Source organism: Pseudorca crassidens, chromosome X, assembly GCF_039906515.1.
Source record: "Pseudorca crassidens isolate mPseCra1 chromosome X, mPseCra1.hap1, whole genome shotgun sequence".
NCBI classification, from domain to species: Eukaryota; Metazoa; Chordata; class Mammalia; order Artiodactyla; family Delphinidae; genus Pseudorca; species Pseudorca crassidens.
Genome location: NC_090317.1, coordinates 133,087,931 through 133,112,821, shown reverse-complemented (window position 1 = coordinate 133,112,821; position 24,891 = coordinate 133,087,931). Strand labels below are relative to the sequence as shown.

General features: G+C 49.1%; 2 protein-coding genes across 13 annotated transcripts in view; both read left to right on the top strand.

Moving 5' to 3' along the window:
* LOC137217201 (CD99 antigen-like) overlaps positions 1-13,131 on the top strand; it is a 31,776-nt gene extending 18,645 nt beyond the window's left edge. The window contains exons 7-10 of one of the 2 annotated variants that reach the window (XM_067723798.1): positions 2,782-2,826; positions 4,793-4,906; positions 11,273-11,329; positions 12,613-13,131. In XM_067723798.1, the coding sequence (XP_067579899.1) occupies positions 2,782-2,826; positions 4,793-4,906; positions 11,273-11,329; positions 12,613-12,638 (242 nt within the window). In that variant the 3' untranslated portion in view covers positions 12,639-13,131. Of the gene's footprint in view, positions 1-2,781; positions 2,827-4,792; positions 4,907-11,272; positions 11,330-11,656; positions 11,764-12,612 lie in introns of those variants that run through there. The other variant, XM_067723799.1, reaches the window with a different exon arrangement.
* Positions 13,132-13,283: 152 nt separating this feature from the next.
* The window catches only part of LOC137217199 (glycoprotein Xg-like), a 29,850-nt gene continuing 18,242 nt past the window's right edge, over positions 13,284-24,891 (top strand). For 10 of the 11 annotated variants that reach the window (XM_067723794.1, XM_067723792.1, XM_067723791.1 and 7 more), the window contains exon 1: positions 13,284-18,253. In XM_067723794.1, the coding sequence (XP_067579895.1) occupies positions 17,824-18,253 (430 nt within the window). In that variant the 5' untranslated portion in view covers positions 13,284-17,823. The remainder of the gene's footprint in view (positions 18,254-24,891) is intronic. The other variant, XM_067723795.1, reaches the window with a different exon arrangement.

Below are 24,891 nucleotides of genomic sequence, written 5' to 3'. Positions count from 1 at the left end.
AAATATAATAAAAAATAAGTGTAAAATTAATATATGCTTAGAATAGTTATAACTTGATGAAATATATAGTCATTTTTATGTACTTATGTATGTATAAATGATAGTGTATATGTATGTTACATATAAATATATTTTTACTGTATTCATCTGTTATGCATATGTAATCTAAAATAGGTATATGTGTAGCATATGTGTATGTAATATATAAGGAATAGCCAGACACAAGGTAAAGATCTTCTCCCCCAGGATTCCTTTGGGTCACCCTCAGGAGGTGGGGAAAGATTGTGCGTCAGGCTTGAATTTGGGCGTCACTCTTGGCCCACAGCCTCCTAGGAGGGCTGCAGACTCAGAGCCTCTGGACCTCCACCTGGAGGGAAGCTCCTTCCATGGCAGTTAACTCCAGCTTCCCCCCCCCCAGGTAGAAAACCCTGGCTTCAGCCCCCAGTTTGGGAAGTCTTTTATTTCTAACTCTGCCATCGAGCTCTGGTTCTTGTTTGTTTCTTGGAGAATGGAGCGTAAACGGTGAATAATAATAATAATATATAATAATAAATATAATAATAATAAGATGATGTGTCAGAGTCATGTGACCCATGACTCTGACCTCCTTGGGGAGGGACTTTCATGCTCTGATGTCTCCCCACACTCCCGCCCTGACCCGTGTTCTTCCCCCTGCGTGTAAAATCTATTTATTCTCCCTTCTCTTTTTAAGCATTTAGGTTATACCAGTTTCTTTTTTTTTAATAAAAAAATAACATTTTTATTTGTTAACTGCCTGATACTCCTTAATACTTTTTTTTGAGTTTATCGTTGATGTACAGTATTGTATAAGTTTCAGGTGTATGACGTAGTGATTGAGTATTTTTCTAGGTTGTACTCCATTTAAAGTTATTATAAGATACTGGCTCTATTCCCTGTGTTGTGCAATCTATCCTTGTAGCTTATTGATTTTATATATAGTAGTTTGTACCTCTTAATCCCCTCCCCCTATTTTGCCCGTCCCCCTGGGCACAGACTGGGAACCACTCCTCCCTACTGGGAACCACTGGGAACCACTCGTTTGTTCTCTATATCTGTGAGGCTGCTGCTTTTTTGGTATTTTCAGTAGTCTGTTGTGATTTTTAGATTCTGCACCAGTTTCTTGTACATATCTTTACGCTTTGATATCGGATGTCCTCCATGTGGTTCCCTTAAGGTGGTTTCTAAGAAGTAGGGTTTCTGAAAGGAGTTCCCACTTTTACATCCCTTCATGGATTGCTAAATTGCTTTCCAGAATGGCTGGGATCGTTGATAGTCCCACTGGTAAGAGGACCATGTAAGAGATTGCTGGGTTCATTCCTCTCTGGCCTGCCTTAAATGTTACTGGAAACATTTTTGCTTTGAATCCTTGCTTGTTGGAGTGCCATTGATTGACATCAATGGATGAACCAGCCCCCAAAGGGTTATAAGTCTGTTTCTATCAGTCACGCCCTTACGGTGACATGCTTTTTTATCGTCTCGTTTGCCTTCTACCGGGAATGCCCCTACCTCCCCTCTTGAGCTCACATACCTTTCAGAGTAAACCCCTTCTACCCTGGTCCCCAAAGTCATGTCTGCAGTGGCTAGCTGTCTACCTTCTAATTGGTTTTCCGTTTAAATTTACATCTCTAGGTGCTGTACAAGATCGCCCCATTTTGAGGAGTGTTAACAGACAGGATTCTAGTTTGATACCCGTGTAACGTGCTCTTACCCACTGAATGTAACAGGCCGTACGCTGGCTCTGTAGCTGCGTAACATGCAGCCCCTCCTTTGTAGCAGGCAGTGTTGCTCCATAGCCATGTAACATGCAGTGCCTGTGTGACTATACTGTAAAGACACACTGGGAGTGACTGGCTGACATTAAACAAAGCTAAAGGCACCCTCACAAGTGTACAGTCCACTGGGTGGATTCCTGGTTTGTGCACTAATAATTGTACAAGCATCAGCTTAACATCAAGTATCAGGAATGGCCTGACGGTCCAGTGGTTAGGACTCTTCGCTTTCACTGCCGAGGGTGCAGGTTCAGTCCCTGGTCGGGGAGCTAAGATTCACAAGCTGCGTAGTGTGGGCAAAAAGAAAAAACAAAACGAGACAAACAACAACAAAAACATCGAGTATCCCTTGGCATTAAATGTGGAAAAAGTAGAGGGGGTGGTGAAGCGGTATCCCTTAGCCCCGGGGAAAGCATGAAGGAAGACCATACCCAGAGGTGGTGGGTCCCTGGATGGCACATGGCTGACAACCACCCCTAGTGAGACTGGGGGCCTGAGAGGTAACAGGAATGTGCCTGGGATGACCCCATAGCCATGCGAGCATTTAGGTTTCTTAGTTTCTTTTTTTCCTCCACTTTTTTTTCTCTCTTTTTTTTCTCTTTTTTTTCTTCAAGGGTGGAGTAGAGCTGTGCGCACTTCTCAGGTGGGCTCTGAGGCCCTTGCTGGGTTTCTCCCCGAATCCCTGGGGGACTTTGAAGACTCAGTGGGTCTCCTGGGGCCCACCATGGGGCCAGGGGGTTGAGTCAGGTGCCAAGCCTGGATTTCAGGGACACGGGAGCAAGACAGGTGATACCTCCCGCAGAATGAGGACAGCCCCTCCCATCAGTGGAAAGGGACACCCTGATATTAACGGCGTCATCAGTCCCACGGTCATTCCTCTTAAGGAACCTTCACAACTCAGGGTCAGAGGAGCTGGTCCTTGGTATGAGTTTTCGGTTACCGAACGTCTTCCCAGCGCCATTTGTCACCAAGCCTCGTTCCTCTCTTACAGGAGGCGGTGATGGCGGCAACCAGAGGCCTGGAGGGGCGGACCAGGGTACGTACCCCTGGTTCCTGATGTCCTGGGTTCCTCACGTGTACTATTGAGGAAAGCAGGAGCCAGTGGTCACAGCCTCACTTTTAGTATTTGCAGCGTCATCTGAAAGATACTGACATGAAGAATGGTTCTCTGGACACGCGTTCCAAGGGGGCTCAGCGGAAACACAGGCAGACCCCGGAGATGCTGAGGATTCAGGTCCAGGCCACCGCAGTCAAGCGAATATCGCGATACCGCAAGTCGCACGAATTGTATGGTTCCCCAGTGCATCTAACAGGGATGTTCACACTACACTGTAGTCTGTTCAGTGTGCAGCGGCATTATGGCCAAGAAAAAACACCACGTGCAGGCCTAGATTTATAAAACTTTTTATTGCTAATGAATGCTCACCACCCTCTGAGTCTTCAGCGAGTCATAGGAGTAACGTCAGAGATCACGGATACCGTCACAAACAGAATCATAATGAAAAACTTGAAATATTAGAAGAATTACCAAAATGTGATGCAAAGACGTGAGGTGGGCAAATGGTGTTGGAAGAATGGCGCTGATAGACTTGCCTGGCGTAGGGTGGCCACAAACCTTCAATTTGTTAAAAAAAAAAACCAGGGCTTCCCTGGTGGCACAGTGGTTGAGAGTCCGCCTGCCGATGCAGGGGACACGGGTTCGTGCCCCGGTCCGGGAGGATCCCACATGCCGCGGAGCGGCTGGGCCTGTGAGCCATGGCCGCTGAGCCTGCGCATCCGGAGCCTGTGCTCCGCAACGGGAGAGGCCACAGCAGTGAGAGGCCCGCGTACCGCAAAAAAAAACCCAAAAAACAAAAAACCCCACAGTGTCCGTGAAGAGCACTAGCTTGAGGTCTACCTGCTACTGACGGGATCTGCATTTTAAGTTCAGTCGCCCTCCCATGGTGCCCTAAGAAGGAACGCCACCCATATTACCCAGGGTCCTCCAGAGAAACGGGACCACTAGGATGTATAGAGATGAGTAGAAAGACACTTATTGTAAGGAGTTGGCCCACGTAGTTACGGAGGCTGAGAAGGGCCTCGATCTGCTGTCTGCACGCCGGACACTCAGGGAAGTGGCCAGTCAGTCCCCATGCGAAACACCGACAACCAGGACAGCGAATGGCGTAGGTCCCAGTCTGAGTCCAAAATCCCAAGAAGCAGGATCACCAATGTCCAAGGGCGGGAGAAGACAGACGTGCCAGCTCAGGCGGAGAGCAAATTGTCCCTTTGTGATCTCATCAGACCCTCAGTGGATTGAACGATGCCCGTCCACGTTGGTGAGGGCTTTTACCCAGGCTAACGGGTTCGAACGTTATTTTTTTCTGGAGAGGGCCACATGGACACATCCAGAAATAAAGTGTTCCCAGCTGCCTAGCAGGCCCTGGCCAGTCCAGCTGACACATAGGGTGAACCGTCCATCACACCGTCCTCCTTTTTATTCACGGGGGAGGATGTCTTGTGCACCTGCCGTGTCAAGAAACAGCTGTAGATGTGGGGCGGATGCAGGTAGTTTTAGGATTCTCGGTGGGGGGTGGAAACCCCGTCACCGTAGAGCACATGAGACTAGCGAAGAGGTGGGCGACTCTGATTTTTCGGAAGGTACATGAGGAGACGGCCACCTGGCGGCCTGAGGTCACACGGCCTCTGGATGGTCCCCGCCGGGATTTATCGCCCACCTGAGGCCTTCCTCACTGAGCTGGGAGGGCAGCTGAGCTGGTCCTAGGGGTGGGGAAGGGTGGGGTTTGGCCTCCCACTGGGAGCCAGTTCTTGGGTTGGAGACAGCTCGCGGAGTAACATGAATTCCGACGTGGCTCCGGAGTGACGGGCCCTCCGTGGTTACCGGGGGCCCCGCCTCTCAGGCCTCAGCCCCACCCCCTTCCTCCGGGCAGGGCCGCCAGCCCCCGGCGTGGTCCGTGCGCGAGGGGTACGTGTGTCATGGTGTCCTGTGCTTCCTTCCACAGCCGACTCCCCGGGGGTGGTCCCTGGGATCATCGGTGCCGTCGCAGTGGCCGTGGCCGGGGCCATCTCCAGCTTCATCGCCTACCAGAAGAAGAAGCTCTGCTTCAGAGAGAACGGTAAGGCGCTCACCGCCGCGTCCTTTCCATGGGGCCTTGCTGCTTTGAAAAGCGTGCTTTCTTTTAAAAAAAAAGAACTAAAAAGCAGAGCTCAGGTTGGCACAAACACGTGGAAGGCGGCCGAGGGGGTCCTGAAGTGGCTAGAAAACTGGGATCTGACTTTGTGGCTTTGATCCCAGCGTCTCCTGCGTTTAGCCGTGTGAGCTGGTGCAAGTTACTAACCATTCCATTTTGGGGGGCGGGCGTCCCCGTAACGGGGAGAGATGAGAGTCTGCGCTTTAGGATTTTTGTGAAGGTCAATAAGGTCATTGTGAAGGTCAGTAAGGTCATGCGTGAAGGTCAGTAAGGTCATGTGTGAAGGGCAGTAAGGTCATGTGTGAAGGGCAGTAAGGTCATGGGTGAAGGTCAGTAAGGTCATGCGTGAAGGTCAGTAAGGTCATGGGTGAAGGTCAATAAGGTCATGTGTGAAAGTCTTGACAGGTTGCCTGGGAGAGAGTGAGTGTGGAAGAAATGTTAGTTCTTACGATTCTTTCATTGTTATTTACATGGACCGCCAAATACCACCGTTACAGCACAGAGATCGGAATTCCATCACTGGCCATTTTGGGACTTTGTACTCAAATGCTAAGTTACTTAGGATTCGTCCTGACATCAGTGAGTTCTGCTGTTCTGAGCACAGTTTATGTTTGTGCATTTCTGGAAGGTTCTGTCCAGGTCTGGCTTTGAGAACCAGCAAGGGCTGGGTTGCGGTGTTTGTGGCTGTGGCTGCCCATCCTCCATGGAGGAGGCTTGTGGTATCTGAACTTCCCTTCTGTGTATGACCCTAAGTCCTTATCCATACTTTGCCGTTGGCCATAGGTGTCATCTGCCTAAAGGACCCTTTCCTGAGGGTTCTTGGGAAATTCCCAGAAGACTTGATGGAGGCCAAGTTACCCTCTAGGGATGGAGTTTATCCTTCATCTTCCATCATTCCAGATTTCTAGGTTCACAAACACTATTTATAGCCTGAAATTAAAAGTCTGACACAGCGTTTGGATTCAGAGACCTAAAATAAGAGGCCATTTTTATATCCCTCTGCTAGCAGTGGAGGGTAAGGGTGCCTGAGTGCATCTTATTTCCCTCGTGTGAGTGGGTCGCCTTCCATCTGGCCGTGCTCAGGAAAGTGTGGTTGGCTGGCGGAATGGTGGGCGTCCAGCAATGCCCAAATGGATAGATGACCAAGTTCCAGGAGATACCTATAAAAGATCTACAGTTAGAACCGAGTGGGGGGAAACAGCACAAAAGAAAACACCTTTTTCTTTTGCTTCTCCTAGAACGAGCAAAGACTTAAAAGACTAGGGATTCGATAGAAGTGAATTTCTGTTTCCTTTTCAATCCCACTTTCCGCTTTCTCTGAAGATGCTCAAACTCAGAGCTTGACGCTCAGCCAGGAGAGGAAGGCACTCACTAGGCAAGAGGCACAGGAAGTCCTGGCCCCGAGATTTTCTGAAAATCTTCAGGTGAACCCCAGTTGGACTCTGGAATTACAAAGCATTTCTGTTACCGTGTGAATGGGATATATGACTCTCTGGATGTTCGTATGTCAAGACACAGGGATTTGAGGAAACATCCAAGAGTCTTAATAGACTTGACATCATCTACTATTTGGAAAAGGGATTCAGAAATTGGGAAAACCAAGTGTTCTGCATCCCACCCTACCCCACCCCGGGGTCTTGGTCTTGGTTTCAAGCACTGTTCCACCATAGCAGGGGGAAGGGGTGGGCATGGAAACGGAAAGCTTCCCGGGTAGAAAGAGTTGAACGTACGATTTTCAAAACCAAAGCGAACTTTCTGAAGAACTGGCTCAGAGCAGGTGAGGATTCAACTTTCGCTTCCAGAGAGGCTGGCTCCATTCATTCCCCTAGAGTATGTCCTCCAGTCTGTCTTCGTAGGCTGAATTAACATTAGGTGCGACTTTACATTTTTGATTTGCTTTGTGGTTTTCACAGGTCCATGGTCTTGAGCTGATGCAGATGCACAAAGAAAAAGGACAAAAAAGGGGGGGGTGAACCTTCATGAGGGAAGGGAGCGGGTGTTTCTGATTTCAGTAATTAAGCACTTTTGTCTCCAGCTGTAAAGTGTCCAGCAGTGACACAAAGAAACTTGGGTCCCTTTTCTCATATAAGCACTGAGTCTAACGCAAACAGTGAGCATCTTTCTGACTACGTGCGGTTTATAGACCTGCCTTATAAAATGAATTCAGTGTTCGTTGTCAGTTATGTGTTTTTATGAACAGAGATGGCCAGGTATCGGGTACGTGACGATGCTAGACCTTTTCAGGTCCGTGCAGGACTATCTTACAGGTTTTATTTCTGGGGTGGTTATTTTAAGGTGTGCAGCTGTGAGCCTGGAGATTTCGTAAGGAGGATGTGGCTCCAGCGGGTACAGTGAGCTCGCGTCCTTGGAGGAAGCATGGTTTGGGGTAAACCATTATTCTCTGAGCGTGGCAGTTTGCAGAGTGACTTTCCGGGACCTCGTTGTTGTATTGAATTTTGTAGTGTCTGTTGAATTTGCGCCAAGCCTCCTCTCGAGCACTTACGGGGGGAGCAGATGTGTTTTCCCAACGTGGAGACACATCCATCTAGTACTGTCAGTCTTGATATATACTTAGTTAAGAGCTTCTCCGTGTTACATTTTGTGAGAAGGTATGAGAAAACCTCCACGGCCAGCAAAGTTTGGTAGCTCTGTCTTTTATGCCTAAAGGTTTGAAGTTGTGACTCTAGGAGTTTAATCTGGTTTTCTTCCAAGTGATGCAAGCTGGCCTCTTAAAGCCGTTTTGGGACGCAGGCTCCTGGTTGATGTGTGTCTTTGCGTTTTCGTGGGTTGGGTTCAAGTCACCAGTTTAAATGATGGGTGACGCTGAGACTGACCCGCTGGGACAGGGCACAGTGTTTGGTTGTTGTCACTGGATGCGGTCGATAGCTGATTCTCGTTGCTCACTGCAATCCGCCAGCTGCTTCCCTTGTCCTTGATGGTAGCAGATTCTTGCGGCTTTGGTGAAATGAGCTACTGGCATGTCCTCTCCCTCCCTTCTTTCCTTCCTTCCTTCCTCCTTCCCTTCCTGCCTTCCCTCCTTTCCTCCCCGCCCCCCTTCCCTCCCCCCACTTAATTCTGGTGTCCACTCTGTGATGCTCTGCTCTGTCAGCTTGTCTCCTCAACTTCTGAGCTCAGAGGGCATCTTCCTAACCGCTCTCACTGCTGCCTGGGCTGTGGGCACGCACCTGAAGCAAACCTTTCGGACGTTTACTTCTCGTTGTTTGTTTCTCTTTCATTTTCCTTTCCTGACTTTCCGTTTCAGATGAGTCGAAGACCTAGGGATGAGCAGAAAACCCCAGGTGGGGCCTCAAGATCGTCCTTTCCGATCCGTGTTTATCTACCAAGACGCAGAGTCGAAAGCAGACCTTGTCATTTGTCCTTTTCCTTATTAGTAAAACTGCCACCGTGATGTGTTTCTCCCAGACCAGATGCCATGCCTTGAATCCTATATGTTTTCTCCCTTCACGGTGCACAGAAGCGTATGATATGATATTTTAAGGCCCAGGTAGCTTCAGAATAAGGAAGAGAAATGCAGACATTTCCTTTTAACGTAAAATCCAACAGAAAGAAATGGTACCGGCGGGGGCTTCCATGAACGAACCAGGTTTCTCAGCATCCCCCATCCTTGCCAGTGTATCCTGCAGGGGGTGAGCCGTCCTGTTTTCAGAGTCCTGGGGCAAAGCCGGCCCTGGGTCATAGGGTTTCCTCTCTCACGCTCATGATGGAATTTTTACCCTTCTGATTCCATAGCCCCTGGATTTTTATGGTCCATTTCCATGAAGTATTTCCTAACTCTTGCTCAGATCAGTTTTTGCCAATTATGTGAATTTCCCAGTTCGCAGCGGGTGAAGAAAAAATCCACATATTTAGGCAAAACCTAAAAATCTCACGATCTTAAATTTCTGAGGTCAGCGGAGACGTGAGTGTTGGGATCTTGACACCCTAGAATTCTTGCATCCTTGTATATCCCCGTAAGCGTGGAAGTCATCGCTGCATTTTTTTTTTTTCTTTTTAACATCAGACCATCTCCTTCTTGTGCTGGCTTCTCGGGCTTCCCTGGTGGCGCAGTGGTTGAGAGTCCGCCTGCCGATGCAGGGGACGCGGGTTCGTGCCCCGGTCCGGGAGGATCCCGCACGCCGCGGAGTGGCTGGGCCCGTGAGCCATGGCCGCTGAGCTTGCGCGTCCAGAGCCTGTGCTCCACAACGGGAGAGGCCACAGCAGTGAGAGGCCCGCGTACCGCAAAAAAAAAAAAAAAAAAAAAAAAAACCCTGCAGCGGAGGCTCTCCGTGCTCCTCCCGTGGGCCTGGTCATCTTCCACCGGTCACCTTGATGGCCTTGACAAGTGGTCACCTTGCTGGCCGTCTGGGTCTTTGAAGAAAGCGTCGCAGATTTCTTGGTTCTGATGAAATAAAGCCCGTGTCCCGGTTAGCACAGGGGTGCATTTAAATCGAATCTCTGTGCCCCAAGAATGAAGTCCTGGGTGTGATCTACAGATGAGACCCTGCCGGTCAGTGGTCTCTGGGGTCTGCTTTTGGCCCCCAGTGCCTGCTGTGTTTACATAAACAGCCCGCACACAGAGAGACCCCGAAAGCTGCCATTGCTGTAGTTGCCTTCATAGCTCGAGTGGCTCCTGGCTTAAAAGAAAGGCATGTGAGCTGCTTTGGTTTTGAGTTTGAGATGGGGTGTGTTTGGCCTTCTAAGTGTTGAGGTTGCAGCGGGAAGATGCACCTGGTGGAGCCCGGGTCTCCTCTTAGGGGTCCACGGGGTTGGGTTGGGCGCTTGGCATCGGGGAATCCGGCCCTGCATCCCTGACCACACGGCTCCGGCTAAACGGATCCCAGGGGGCCGATCCCTTTCCCCGCCCACGAAGCACCCACCCACTCTCAGGCTCTCCCCAAATGCTGGGCGTTGGTGACACCAACATCAAAACTGGGTGTGCCGGCATCCCCTCCCCCTCCCCCCAAATATCTCTTCAGATAATGGATTGAACATGTCTTTTACTTGTTGGAAATAACGTTTGGCCCCACATGGATTTGGGTTTGGCTGTACTTTATTATTTCCCAGGGGCATTTCTTTTTTTCTTTTCCTTGAACATACCTGGATATAGGGTTTCTGCAGACCCATTAGAATATTTTGACTGGGTTTTTTCTTCCTTTGTTTTTCTTTTGGTAGGGAGATTCTTTGTCATGTGAAATTAAAGCACATTTAGGATTTATCGTCATAATAGTTGACTCTACAATGTGAGCGTGTTCAGAGCCTGCCTCCTGCCCGGCCAGCAGAAGACGTGACATTGGCAGTGACCGCCCTGCAGTGTTTTCACAGATCTCTTCAAACTCTCTCCTCTTTGGGTGTTTCTCTTTCTTTTTTTGTCATCTTAGAATTTTGGTCTCTGACTGGGGTCTCCTTTCGTGGTTGGGGGAAAGGGTGGTGGCTCACAGAATCCATTTCATACAGACGGGAGATGCGTGTTTCTGGGACCGGGATTAAAAGTGGTGTTGGGCGTTCACGCACGATGCTAACCCCAGATGCTTCTGTTTTGCAAAAATCAAAGCTTCGGGAATATAGGAGAACGGTCGTCAAGGGTCCCGTGAGCTACTTCAGTCCTTTTCACGTCATACATGCTTCCGTGTCCCTTCCCAAGCATGCAGTAAAGAAATAAACATGTTCTGACTGGGAATCTCTCCTGCGTTTTTGTTTGTTTCTAACTGAAGTGTAGTTGGTTTACAATGTTGTGTTAATTTCTGCTGCACAGCAGTGATTCAGTTATACACATATACGTTCGCTTTCATAATCTTTTCCATGATGGCGTATCCCAGGATATCGAATCGAGTTCCCTGTGCTCTACGGTAGGGCCTTGTTGTGGATCCATCCTCAGCATTAGCCGTTTGCATCTGCTCATCCCAATCTCCCACTGCATCCCGCCCTCCACCCTGTCGTCCCGTCCTGTCCCCCGCCCCGCTCGCCCGTGCATTTTGAATTCTGTCGCCTCGCACTGTATGCTGGGAGATCGTTTCTGGGGGCCGGCGGGGCGCGGCATGGTCCCCTTTGCGTTGACGTATGTGTGTTCGAAAACTTTTGGAGTAGAAATTGGGAAATAAAATGATAGACTGAAGAAGCATGGGCGCGAAGAAGCCAGACCCCGCGAGGTGCCCTTCATGCTCTGATGACCAGGGCGGTCCTCTGCTTGGGGGCAGCGGATGGAGACAGGAGGTGGGAGGCCAGTTCAGCTTGAGAGTGACCATCAGGTTGTCTTGGTATTCACCCTCCTGGGGCGTTTTGTTCTTCTTGCAGCTGACCAAGGCGAGATGAACATGGAGAACCATCAGGGCACCAACGCCGAGCCACCCGGTAAGAAGCGTCCTGAGTGGCCCCCTCCCGCCCCCTCGCGGGTCTGTGTTACCTCCTCTCACCACTGTCCTGCTCAGATTCTTGGATGGGATCCTTTGTGTCTCGAAGTTTTCAAGGGGGTTCTCTGGGGAGATGCTGCATAGACTTTCCGGGGCTTGAGGCTTCCGGTGAGACCTAAGTCTGCTTCAAGTTCTCTTTAAATGTCGGCCAGGAGAGTTTTCCAAGTGTCGCCCCACTGCCGCATGGCCGGAGTCAGCAGCTGGCCGGATTGCATCTTCTGAGATGCACCCTTTGCAGCATTTTCACGTGCTGCGGTCACTTTTACAGAATCCTCCCAACCTGGTGGAGAATTGGACCAAGAACAGGAGGTGGTGCAAATTATGGAAACTTCTCAGGGCCAGAGGTGGGACGTTCAGTGATTAGAACCACTTCTGAAAACGGCAGGAAAACACAAATTATGTGTCTATACACCTGTGTGTGTTTCTTTCTTTCGTTTGTGTATATATGTGGAGACCCACTCCTTTGCCCAAGAAAGGCAACATTTATTGCATAGGATGCCTGTGGAATTGACATAAGTTTGGGGTTTTTTTTTTAACGTTTTTGGCCACACCCCACGGCATGCGGGATCTTAGTTCCCCGACCAGTGATTGGAACCCATGCCTTCTGCGTTATAAGGCAGAGTCTTAACCACTGGACCACCGGGGAAGTCCCGAGATAAGTTTTTAGTGAAAAGTTAACATAGTTTTAATTCTAAAAATACGGACTTTTAGAAAGTGTCCAGCTCGTTGCTCTTTCAAATAAGGGAAGGATGTGTAACATGAGCTATCCTTTTTTAAGGACAAGAAAATGCGAAAGAGACCTCCAAAACAGAAATGAACTGATCCGAAAATCTTAGCCCTGCATTGTTGTCAGTGAACCAACGCCGTGGCCCCTCATTTACAGAATTATTTATTCTGAAATTTGTAGTTTACAGACATTTCTTACCGTCTCAGAGAAGTCGCTAGTAGAGAATGCCTCTTCTTAGTTTCTTTCTACTTTTCCCGAAGTGTCCATTTTTTACGAGTGACCGTTGCATCGTAGTATGAAATGTACTGAATTGTTTTTTCTAACCAGTTAGATTTAGTTTTTGCTTTCTGTCCGCAGTGAGCTTTGAGCACACTTCTATCTTCTGTAGAAATAGAGTCACCCGCTTCTGGAATTTTCCACCTGCAGGTACTCGCGTGCTTGTCGGGGCCGCTGGGGGTGCCTTTTAAAATCTGTTCTTGTGTCTCGGTCCTCTGTAGTTCAACAGACCCTTCTGGAGAAATAGGAGGTCGGCCGCCAAGTGAGTCATAGCAGGGTCTCGAGCTGGCCTGCTGAGCCTCTCCGAAGATCGCCTGCAGGGACAGAGCGGCCCCGCCGGAAACAAGCCCCGGCTTGTCTGTGCCTTTGCTCAACTTGGGATTCCTAGTTTGAATCTTGAGGTGCGTCACCACCGTGCTGGGTGGGTGAGATTGACTTGGGATGAGTTTTGCCCGCAGAGGGCAATTACACTCACCTTCTCCACGGCCCTGAGGGGTTTCCCGCGTGCTGTGAAAGGCTGACCGACCAAGTCCCCGTCATTCAACCCCACTGAAGTTCCCCAACCAGAAACGCCGCGCTGTTTACAAATTGCCTGTAAATTGAATGCGTCTGAACCTCTGCCGACATTGACCTTTTTATAGAGTGAGGTAAGCCTTCGGCTAGTTTCCTCAAAAGTTCTTCCATTTACTAGGATTTTTTTTTTTCCCACACCAAACTAATAAAGAGAAATTAGAAACCAAGTACTTTTTACTTAATGTTTTGCCATGGGGTGACTTTTAAAAAAGGTTGTGAAACTAGTGGGATGGATCCCCTGTTCCCTTCTCTGGGGCTGTAAGACAGACGATCGCGCTAAGTGCTCGCTCTTTATAGCATCTTGCAATGAACGGAATGCCTGCTCTTCTCCCGGTAACACACGATGACTTCTCCACCTTTAGAAGCATTTCCCCCGTTTAGGACAGCGCACGCACTGCACAGCGCCCAGAATGCTTGCTTTTATACAGAAGGGCTTTGCGTGGACTTTGGTGTTCATCTCGGGAAGTGCAGAAGCCCTGGTGGTGCAGACGGGCTGGACCCCACCCATAGACTACCCTCCGCAGAAATATTAGTTTCCAGTGGCACAGGCTTGCCTCGTCTAAAGCTCTTAGGATAGTAACCCAGAGCAGTGGCGGTTTCCTGGGAAGACTTCCTCTTGTCACGGATGACGGTGTAAAGAACTGTTGTGTGTTTCACATCAGCCTCTCCAGGTTCAAAGGTATGACGTTAAGCACACCTGCGTGGGCTGCCTTCACAAAGCACCTAACTTGGGAGAGGGCTGCTATGACGTATCAGTCATGAATGCTGGGTCTTTCTCCCTTCTGAAGCTCAAAAACTGCCAGTAGTTTGAGGGGTAGGCATCTGCGCCACCCCCTGCTGTTGAGGACTCAACCCCTCTCCACGCCCGTATCCTTTCTGTGACCTCTCCTCCCTGCGTTATCTAAAAGCGTTTGGACTTTCTTTCTCGGGGTATTGCTGGAGACCGTCGTCTGGCTCTTTAACTTGTTCTGTCTTTGACACTATGATAACTTTTGAGTATATGAAATGGTGTAAAAAAAAAAAAACCAAAAGCATTGGGTATTTATCCTATCCATTCATTGCTGCGTTCAACAAATACCTATGACCTGGTGTGCACAGTGGTGACCATGACATTCAGGATTCTCCAGGATGCAACACAAATAAATGACATCCATCCATGGATGGGGTCGGCCAGTCGTCAAGAGCTGAGGGCCAGGTTGGTCAATATGCTTGGGTTCCCTCGCTAACTGGCTCGGAGCACCTGGGTACAAAGGTCGAGAGCGTCCAAGTTCTCCCCAGTGAGTCATCGCGGGTTGCCTTTGAGGTCAAGATTGTGCACGCTGACTTGCTTCATAATAAGAAAAAACGCATGCAGTCTTTTTGTAACTCTGAATAACATTGGCATTTTTATGAGCATTGCAATCATACTCTAAGCATAAATGCCTCATTAAAGAAGAGAAGAGTGAAAGGATGGGTATTTCTTTAAGGATATGAAATTATGACTCATTCATAAATAAGTATACATTTAAGAAATATGTCAACTAGGCTTTTCTTACGGATGGTGGATGTACATTGTTGTAGACTCGGTTTAATTTCATGTTCACATAAAAATAAACATGATTTTATCAAAGGTCTGTCTTTTGAAAAATGGAATTTAAATTATGTGGCTTGGATCATTAAATACTTGGCATAACGATTGCTTTTTAAAATCATTTTGGAGCTCCCATATGAAGAAATCACAGTCCAACAGATTTTGAAATCAACAGAAAGATTTTATTTAAGGGCCAAAGGGAGACAATACCAGTGGAGGATTTGTTACAAGTCTGGGTCATAATGGGTTTGATTAACCCACTTAAGCTGTGACCAAGTTTTTGCTGTCAAGGTGCTGCAGTGAATATCTCTGTAAGCACATTTTTGTGGCTGTGTGCAAGTGTGTGTGTTGCATTAGTGCCTGAAGTTGGCTTTGTGAGGAAAAAAAGCATGTGTATATTTAATTTTTATGGACACTGCCCAGTCATCCCCCATAGAGGTGCAAATTCATGATACCCCCCAGTGATGTCAGATCTGTTTCCTCACTGCCGTGCAAACTTTCTGATTGGTGCCAAACTGTAAGTTGAAAATGATATCAAATCAACTGCGTTTACATTGCATTTCTCTTAACACAAGTGAGATTGAGAATCTGTGTAGGGGGACCCATTTGCATTCCATTCCTGGGGGAAATGAATGCATTTTGCCTATGTTTATATGTGTTATCGGCCCTATCCTTACTGATTTGTAGGAACTCTTTACATATTAAAGCTATGACTGTGAAGTAAGTAGCAAATACTCTTTTTCACTTTATCCTTCACCTTTTAACTCTGAAGTGATATTTTCCCCCATTCATTTTTATTATTTTTGCACAGTGAAGTTAGTTAATGGTTTCTGGGCTTGCTGTCGTACTTCTAACACTTCTGTGGGGTTTTTTTACATTAAAATATTTGATCCCCTAGGAATGCGTTTCTGTAAAGGGAATAAGGAAGAGATTCCTTGGTATTTAGTTTTTTAAAAACCGCCATGGGATAATCCCATTATTCCCAAACCATTTATTGAATAATCCATGTTTTCCCACTGATTTGAAATGCAGTTTACATCATCCATTAAATTTCTGGACCTCCCAGGGCAGGAAGTATTTCTTTATTTTTTTCTGTCCTATGGGATCCTTTACAGAAAAAGGTTGGTAACACCTGCTTGAATACATAAAATACCTGTACTTCAGACTGCGTCTTGCAGGGGTCAGGTGTGGTGGAGCAGGTAGTGGCCAGTTATAATATGAAAAAACAGCTATAATAAAAACAGTAGAGTTTTAATTATTTTGCTGCCATAACAAAATACCACAAACTGGGTGGTTTAAAGAAGAGACATATATTCTCTCCGAGTCCTGGAGGCTGGAATCTGAGATCCAGGTGTGGGCAGGGCTGGTCCCTCCTGAGGCCTCTCCTCTGGGCATGTAGACGGCCGTCTCCTCCCTGTGTCCTCACTTGGTGGAGAGTTGTCTGGTGTCTCTTCTTACAAGGACGCTAATCCCATCATGGGGGCCCCACCCTCATGGCCTTATCTAACCCTAATCACTCCCCAAAGACACCACCGTCTAACACCATCCCATTGGGGTTTATGGCTTCCACAGATGACATGTTGGAGGGACACAAGCATTTGGTCCACACCACTGGGCGATGTGCTCAGCACCCCCTAGAGGTGGTCCCACAGAAGCCCTGGGTCCCCCCTTTCTACCATGTGCCTTTGCCCCACCCCTTCCTCAGCCTCCACTCTCCATCCCTCCCCTCCCCTTCCTACCCAGCCTTTAAATTCAGTGTGGGGTAGGACTTCCCTGGCTGTCCAGTGGTTAGGGCAGGAGGCGCAGGTTCAATCCCTGGTCTGGGAACTAAGATCCTGTATGCTGGTATAAAATAAAATAAGAGAAGAGAAAATCAAATCAAATCAGTGTGAGGCTACAACCCTCCCCAGAAGCCTCTAGGACACAAGCTGGGTGCAGAACCTCCCAGGAGCCCCCCAGCCTTGGTGTGCTCCCCCATATTACCGAACATTACACTGCAACTCTCCTCCTCTTTGTAAACAACTCTTCTTCCTCTGTCTCCACACAGCCGGCATCTAGCCTGCCTCTCTGGCTCAAAACAGCTGTGCGTCAAATGTTTGTTGAATGAATGCACGAGCTCATCTGATGTCCCACACTGTGGAGCTGGAAACTCTGGAATTTATAAATCTGGTGCTTCCACTGCTGCATAGCACAGGGACATCAGCTTGGGGCTTTGTGACCACCTAGAGGGGTGGGATAGGGAGGGTGGGAGGGAGATGCAAGAGGGAGGAGATATGAGGATATACGTATATGTATAGCTGATTCACTCTGTTACACAGCAAAAACTAACACCATTGTAAAGCAATTATACTCCAATAAAGATGTAAAAAAATTAAAAAATAAAAGAACCTACTGTATAGCACAGGGAACTCTACTCAATACTCTGTAATGGTCTATATGGGAAAGGAATCTTAAAAAAAAAAGAGTGGATATATGTATATGTATAACAGATAAACTTTGCTGTACACCTGAAACTAACACAACATTGTAAGTCTACTATACTCCAATAAAAGTTTAAAAAATAAAATAACTCTGGTGCTTCCAACCAGTTCTTTTTTTCTTTTTTAAAATTTTACTGAAGTATCATTGATTTACAATGTTGTGTTTAATTTCTGCTGTACAGGAAAGTGACTCGGTTATACATGTATACATTCTTTTTCATATTCTTTTCTGTGACAGTGTGTCACAGGGTATTGACTATAGTTCCGTGTGCTGTACAGTAGGACCTTGTTGAACCATTCTATATATAATAGTTTGCATCAGATCGCACTGTAATATATATACCGAGATGTATGTAAAATGTATACATTTATATATAAATAATATATATATCGCATATAATATAATTTCTATCTGAAAGGTGTAACTCAGGTGTATGCAATTGGAAACAAAATGCTTCCCTCCACACAGAGGGGTTATTTTCTAGAAGCCTCTATCCAACCACTTCTTACACAGCTCAGGTGGAAAACGCGGAGAGAGGGCCAGGTGAAATTCGCTTCTCTGGCCCCAGCATCCCCAGCCAGACTGACTGTCCCGGCCACCTACAAAGAAACTGAGGTCCACGGATGCAGCGCGACTCTAAAGGTACAGGGTCTTCAAGTCGTAGAAGCAGAGATTAAACGTGAGTCTAGACTCTGATCGTTGCCTTGGCGCTCTGCTGGGTCTGGCGTTGGCGTCGCCCTGCAGGAGGGTTCAGGGGAAGGACCCGGGGCAGGGAGTGTCCTGCCTGCACCCAGGGTTGGCGCCTTTGATGCTGGTGCATCTCCCATGCCCGCGGGAAGCAGACCCAGGACACCCATTGGTGCGGGGCAGCCACCCGTTTCCCCAGCATCCTGAGGCTGGTTGGCAGCGTAGCGCAGGGAGGCGGGCTCCCCGGGACGCCCTTCAGCGTATACGGGCACACGCCTCGCGGGCTCCGGGCCGTGCCGTTTGGGACGGAACGCCCAGCCCTTCGGCTTCTGGCAGAGACACTCCAGTTTGGTTCATCCTTTCTGCTTGGAGACATTGCCTGTTTCCCTTGCCAACTGGGAAGCAGAAGTCAGCACATCCGTCCAGCGAGGGTGGGGTGGCCGGATCGCCCAGCGCGCGCCCTGAAGGTTCACCTGAACGGAAACCGAGGATGGAGCCCTGGTGGGGCCTTTTCTACCTCACGTTCCTGTGTTCTCTGATGCACGTCCGAGGTAAGGGAGGGTTTGCTCTGGGGAGAGCTGCGTGGGTGTGCATTTCTATCTGGCTGCTTTAAAAAAAAAAAAAAAAAACTCCGCCCCAAACCACTTCCACTCAGGAAATGGCTCTAAGGTGCCAGATAGTAGAAAAACAAAAAAACAGACCCAAGTATGATGGCTTTGAGGGGAGCAAAAGGGGCCGGGTTCCAATTCGGGGTCTGGGAATTGGATCCAGAAGTGTAGGGTGTGGACTCAGTACTTAGACGCCGACTGTTTTTGTGGTCTGCTTTTGATCTCTGTGTGTCACACACGGAAAAAAGTGACCCGTGTTCCTGGGGCGTGTTGGGATTTTTCAATTCCTTGTTTTCGATTTAAAATAATCAGGGCTGCGTTTCTGGATGGGGACAATGGAGCTGAGACCCAGCTTGGTTCTGTGGGACTGATCACCCAAGATTGGGTTTGCTGGAAGGGCAGCCTCCGTTCAGATTTTTAGACATTTCTCACCAATGTCACCCCTCCTGTTGGCAAATGAAAAGCATCTGAATTGTTTACGCCCCAAACTTCAATACAGGTTCTTCTGGTGATGCCAGGATTTTGGTTTGTTGGGGAGCAGAGGTGGGGAGGGACCTAGTTTGAGAACTATAATTTACCCATGACGTGTAGGATTTAACCGCAATTGGATAAGCTCCTTTGGTCCTCATTTGAATTTTAGGAGGTGGAGGCCCAGGCAGGATTTAAGAGTGAGAATTGTTGTAGGTTAGGAATTGAAAGAATTTCATTTGGATGGCAGTCTTGTGACATTTCCTGTTTATCCTGTTTGAGGATGGTTGTTGAGGGGCAGATGTGGTTTTGTGAGACATCCTGGCACCCAGAGCCCAGGATCTTCCCCGAGACCCTTCCAGGAATCCTTGCTGTCTGCACAACGTGCCCCCCGGCACGTGGGTCACGCAGAAACGCAGTCCAGGCGCTTCTGTTTGCAGGGAGACGTTAGTCCCTGAACTGACACCAGGGCTGAGAAGAGCAAGAGAGCAGAGCTCTGATTCTACACAGACCCGCCCAGAAACCGAGACAGCAAAACCTGTCTGAGCGTTTATTCCTGCTGCTGTGCACACGGTAGGAACTGTGGGTTCACCTGCGGGCTCAGGCAGCTCCGCCTCCTCCCAGGCACGGTCGGGTTGCTCCTTTGGGGATAATGGGATGTCAGATTCCTTCAGCGCATCACGTATGTGCTGGGGAAACGTATTGTGGATTTAACCGCTGTTCTTCAGAAGAGAAAACAATGCAGGAGGCGGCCCTGGCTGACGTTAGCTGAGTGCTCCCGAGGATGCCCAGGTTACGTTCTTTTGATGAGGGCGTGACTTGCGACGGGCTCTGCGGGTGTTAATCGAGTTCATTCTCACACAGCCTTGGGCGGGGGCTGCCAGGCGTGGTGCACTTTTTCTGTCTCTCTTTCTTTTTAAATATGTTTCCTGTTTTGATCGAACACGGAACTTTTTTTTTTCTTTTTGAAGATGATATTATTTTATTTTATTTTTGGCCATGCCGCACAGCATGTGGGATCTTAGTTCCCTGACCAGGGATTGAACCCGTGTGCCCTGCATCCCTGCATTGGAAGCGCAGAGTCTTAACCACTGGACTTCCAGGGGAGTCCCTTGATGCCCTTTTTTTTGGATGCCCTCTTATAGATGGGTACACGGAGGCACAGAGGTGTTCCATCATTTGTCTGAGGTCCCATTGCTGGGAACATGCACAGGCAGGAGAGGTGCGAGGAGGGACGGGAAAGGTAGTGAGGTCTGGATCAGGGTGCGTCGGTGTGAAGATGTTGTGCAGCTGGCCCAAGTCCTGGGTAGTTTGTTAAATGCATGGACCACCCCCTCACACCCCAAACCACCAGCAGCTGTCGGCGTGAGCGAGTTCACGAGGTCCCCAAACATTTCCTGCAAGGCTGTCAAGCTGCTTGTTACCAAGGCTCCGGAAGAGCAGACTATCGCTATGGTGAACGTCACTTAACCGTTCTTATAATGACTAAACTGTGTGTATAACATAAAATGAGAATTTGATTACAGTCCGAGGCATAGGAGTTTACAATGCGGCGGTGTCAGATTTCCAGTGTATTGAATTACCTTTCGCTATCAAACCTGGATGCACTTGAAGGACCATGAGACCAAGACAGGTCTTCGAAAAGCTGATAGAAGCAGAAATGGAAACTCCAGGGGCTGCTTGTCGTGTTTGGTTTGTTGAGAAAAAAATCTATCTATCTACCTTTCTATCTAACTACCTGCCTATCTATCTACCTACCTATCTATCTTCTATGTATCTATCTATCAACTATCTAATATCTATCAACTATCTATCTACCTACCTACCTACCTATCATCTACCTATCAACCATCTAACATCTATCAACTATCTATCTACCTATCATCTATCTATCAACTAACTCTCTAACATCTATCAACTATCTATCATCTAGCTAGCTAGCTATAATGCAGGTATAACTCTAGATTTTGTATATATATATACATATATATATATTTCCTTATATTCCCTTTTTCCTGTGTATCTATTGTATCCTGGGTATACATTACCATTTTCCTGTATCTGTATTATACAGTGGCTCTGAAATCCCCTTCTACATGTATTGTATCTTCTTCTCTTATCAGACAAGACTAAACATCTGTGTGTGCTTAAACACAGCTCCTTTTCTACCTACAGACTAAAAACGTACCGGCATCCCTTGGTATTTGAGGGGGATTAGTTCCAGGACCCCCTGGGACACCAAAATCCATGGTTGCTCAAGTCCCTTATATAAAATAATGTCATATTTGCATATAACCCACGCACTTCCTTCCGTAGACTTTATTATTTTTAATTTTTATAAATTTATTTTATTTAGTTAGTTTTGGCTGCGTTGGGTCTTCGTTGCTGCGTGCGGGCTTTTCCCTAGTTGCGGCGAGTGGGGGCTGCTCTTCATTGCGGTGCACGGGCTTCTCATTGCGGTGGCTTCTCTTCCTGCAGAGCACGGGCTCTAGGCGCGCAGGCTTCAGTAGTTGTGGCTCGAGGGCCCTAGAGCACAGGCTCCGTAGTTTGCGGCACGCGGGCTCTAGTTGAGGCGTGCAGGGTCGGTAGTTGCAGCACGTGGGCTTAGCTGCCTCGCGGCACTGGGATCTCAGTTGCCAGGCCAGGGATCGAACCCACGTCCCCTGCATTGGAAGGCGGGTGCTTTACCACTGGACCACCAGGGAAGTCCCCTGAAGTATATAGTATTTTTAAAGACAATGGAGCCAGAGTCAAAAGGGGCACCTTAAATTTGCCTGAAGGAAGTCGGGCTTTGTTCCCTGGGAGTCCTGCTTCAGCTGGGTGAAATCCCTCAAGGACATGAATGTCCTACCCATGTATGGCGTGCAAAGTGGCTTAACCTGTGACGCTGGTTCCGGAAGGACTGGCTTCAATTAACCCACGCTTCAGATGAAGCCTGTAAATTCCTCTGTAAAGGAGTGGAAAGCAATTGTCTTGAAGGGCAGCCGTTCGACACTGGACGGAATAATAAAATCTAAGATCCTGCCTGCCTGTGGGGGGTGGGATTCTTGTCCCCTGATGGACCCACTCAAAGGTAATTAAATTCAGCACCTATAAATGCTGCTGCTAGCGGCTGTCATTGGTGACAGGGCTTTAGATAGTAATCAGTTTTCCCCCCTCTTCTCAGAGCTAGCCTGGGGCTGGTTTTCTCCTTCAGAGGGACTAATTCAGGGGTTAGTTAGTGGGAACTGGGACATGTGCCTCTATCGTGGTCGCCTCCGCCGTGGAGGTGTGGTGGGTTTTTTCTAGTGCATGGTGTCCTCCTCAGCGCCGTGTCATGATTATTCCAACAGCTCTGCCCTTTGCAAAAATTCCCTTTGTCCTGTAGGCTTGTGGGTCTGAGAAGTTCAGGGAAGCAAACTCTGATACAAAGCATCTTAGAATCTTGCTGGGGTAGAATTTGACTGGGGAGGGAGGGGATGGGTTACTAGAGATAAGGAGAGAATTCCTCCAAGTGCCACTCAGGTGGTTTCGTCTCAAAATCCCTCCTAAATAGCTTTGTTCTTGGAGGGTAGGGGTTCTTGGGTATGGTGCTAAGACCTCCCACCCGGCAGCATGAGTCCTTTTCAACGCCCATCTCCAGGACGTCATCAATGGGTGACCAGCCTTATGATCGCAGACCCCACGCGGCTCCTTTCCCCTCGGGGTTTACAGAGCCCAGAACATGTGGGATCGATTAGCAATGGCCGAGCCAGCTAAACTAAGCAGATCAGAAACACGTCTTATGTTCCCAGCCCCGTCCTAGTGGAAGTAGTTGCCCTGGGGAGCTGCATCCCCCCTGCCCCCCAGCTCCACCGAGGTTGAACCTCTGAATCAGCAGCGTCCACCTGAGTGATGTCCCTGGCAGGGCTGCACCCGGTGGGGCTACGATTTGAAGCACGTGGGGAGGGTCTGGGCTGCAGCCCCTCTGGGGCTAAACCACTGGCCTGCGGGACTGGATCGTCACCAAGCCCAGGGTAGGGGAGCGCCTCATACTGGGTGCGGTCGCCGGCTCTGTGCATGAGTCATGCCCACGGGCCTCCCAGCAGCGCCACAGCTAGGGACAGCTTCCTCCACGACCTCTCCTCATCAGAAGCATCTCCACACGGAAGGAGGCTGCTGGAAAGAGAAGGGGACACAGAATGGGGTTAGGGCAGAGTGGAGGGACTTGGCTGTTCTCAGAGCCCCAGACGGCGCTCCCTGGCTTCCGGCCGTAAGAAGGCCAGCCGGCAAGGCTACCACATCCCCAGAGACGACCCAAGGCCCTTTTGGAAAACAGCTCCCGCCCAGCCCCGTGGGTTGTGCGATGGATTCGGGAAAGGCCGGGAGGAGACACATAACAGAGGCTTTGATCATCTCAGAACAGGGGGTGGCCTGACGCTCAGGTTGGAGGACACTGTGTAGGTGCTTCTTCACGGGACGCCTGGAACTCCTGGGAAGAGCCTGGTGAGAGTTACCTGTAAACTGCCAACTGGCGATGAGAATGCAAATTCCGGAGCTGCCCTTGTAGCTGAGGGGCACTGGGGGCCCTGCACCGGTATCTGTCCTTTCAAACTGGAGGGAGGGTCAGCCACAGCCCCACTGGCAGCCCTGGAAGGGATGTGTCTTCAGAGTCCCCAAGGCTGACGCTGATTCCTGTCACCCAGCCCCTGCACAATGAATGACCCAGAGCAGAGAGTGGCCAGCTTGTCCCCAAAAGAGGACCTGGCAGAAGCTGGAGGGACACAGACCCTGGCCAAAGAGAGGGGCGCTGAGGACAGATGCGGGACCTCCCTGTGTTAGAGACGGCTCTCCGGGGTTTGGCCTCTAAACGCACTGAGCCCCGGCCTCCAGTCCGGACCCTGAGGCTGCCGGCGGATGCCCTCTGACCTCAGCTCCTCTGCCGTCCAGTTTCAATTATATTGAATTGTATAATCTACGGATTCTGCCTCAACAGAGCTCTTTTCAAAAGCTCTTTTTGATCAGCCAAAGATGAGATACAAGTTGGTCAGGAGCTCAGAGGTTTTCTGATTGGGCTTCCCTAGTTTTAGAGGCAGCGAAAGTGATGGGTGGGATGTGTGTGGGAAGAAGCCCTTAAACTGGCAGGAAAGGAACACTCAGCTCGTTAAAAAGGTTTTGTGTGTTTTTTGGAGATAAAATTCACAGGCATCAGAGTCACCCTGTGAACGCTTTGAAAGTGAATAGTGCAGACATTTTTGTCCAGCATGTTCACAATGTTGTGCGACCATCACCACCATGGAATGCCAGAATGTTCATATCACCCCCATAAGGAGCCCCGTACCCGTGAGCAGTCGGTGCCAGTCCCCCCGACTCACTTGTTATCCACCCAAGTTTCTCCGAGTTGAGCTTGTAAGAAAACTGAAATCCAGCCTCCGCTTCTCTCCAGACCCCAGACTTCCTCATAGTATTTTTAGCAATTCTGAAACTCGCACGCCAACAAAATATCTGGGCCCCTGAACACTGGGAGGGAGCCGGGGTTGAAATGTTTGGGAAATGCTTGCGGGGGTGTCACGGAGAGGCGAGGGCAGCGCGATTCTGGGCCTCAGTCCAAGATGCATTCCGTCTTAGCCATAAAGGAAGATATCCACAGTTCCAGCCACAGAGCCGCCACTGAACCGCATTTCCCAAAGGCATCCCCTGAGGTGTAAACTGGGGCCAGAGTGTCTCCCGGTGCGTAAACCACTATCTTCCACACGGCTCACGTGTCACCTCCTCCAGGCAGACCTCCAGGTCGGCTCACACAAGACGTGCAATTGCCCCCGCTGCCTTGTGGTCCCCGCTACACCCTGTCCCCACCTTTAGGGATATTCACGGGTCCCTCTCCCCTAGAGAACCAGGAAGCAGGGCTAGTGTCATGGAAGGTCCCGTCCCCACTGGGTGACGGTGTGCCTCGATCAGAGTCGCAGTTCGTAAATGTTTGCAGAATGCACGGGTGCTTTGGCTTTCCAAGACGTCTATGTGCTTTGCTCGAGGCAGCCGAGATCCCAGGAGCATCTCCCTCCTGTTTAAGACGGGGATACCAGGAACTTCCCTGGTGGCGCAGTGGTTAAGAATCTGCCTGCCAATGCAGGGGACACGGGTTCGAGCCCTGGTCC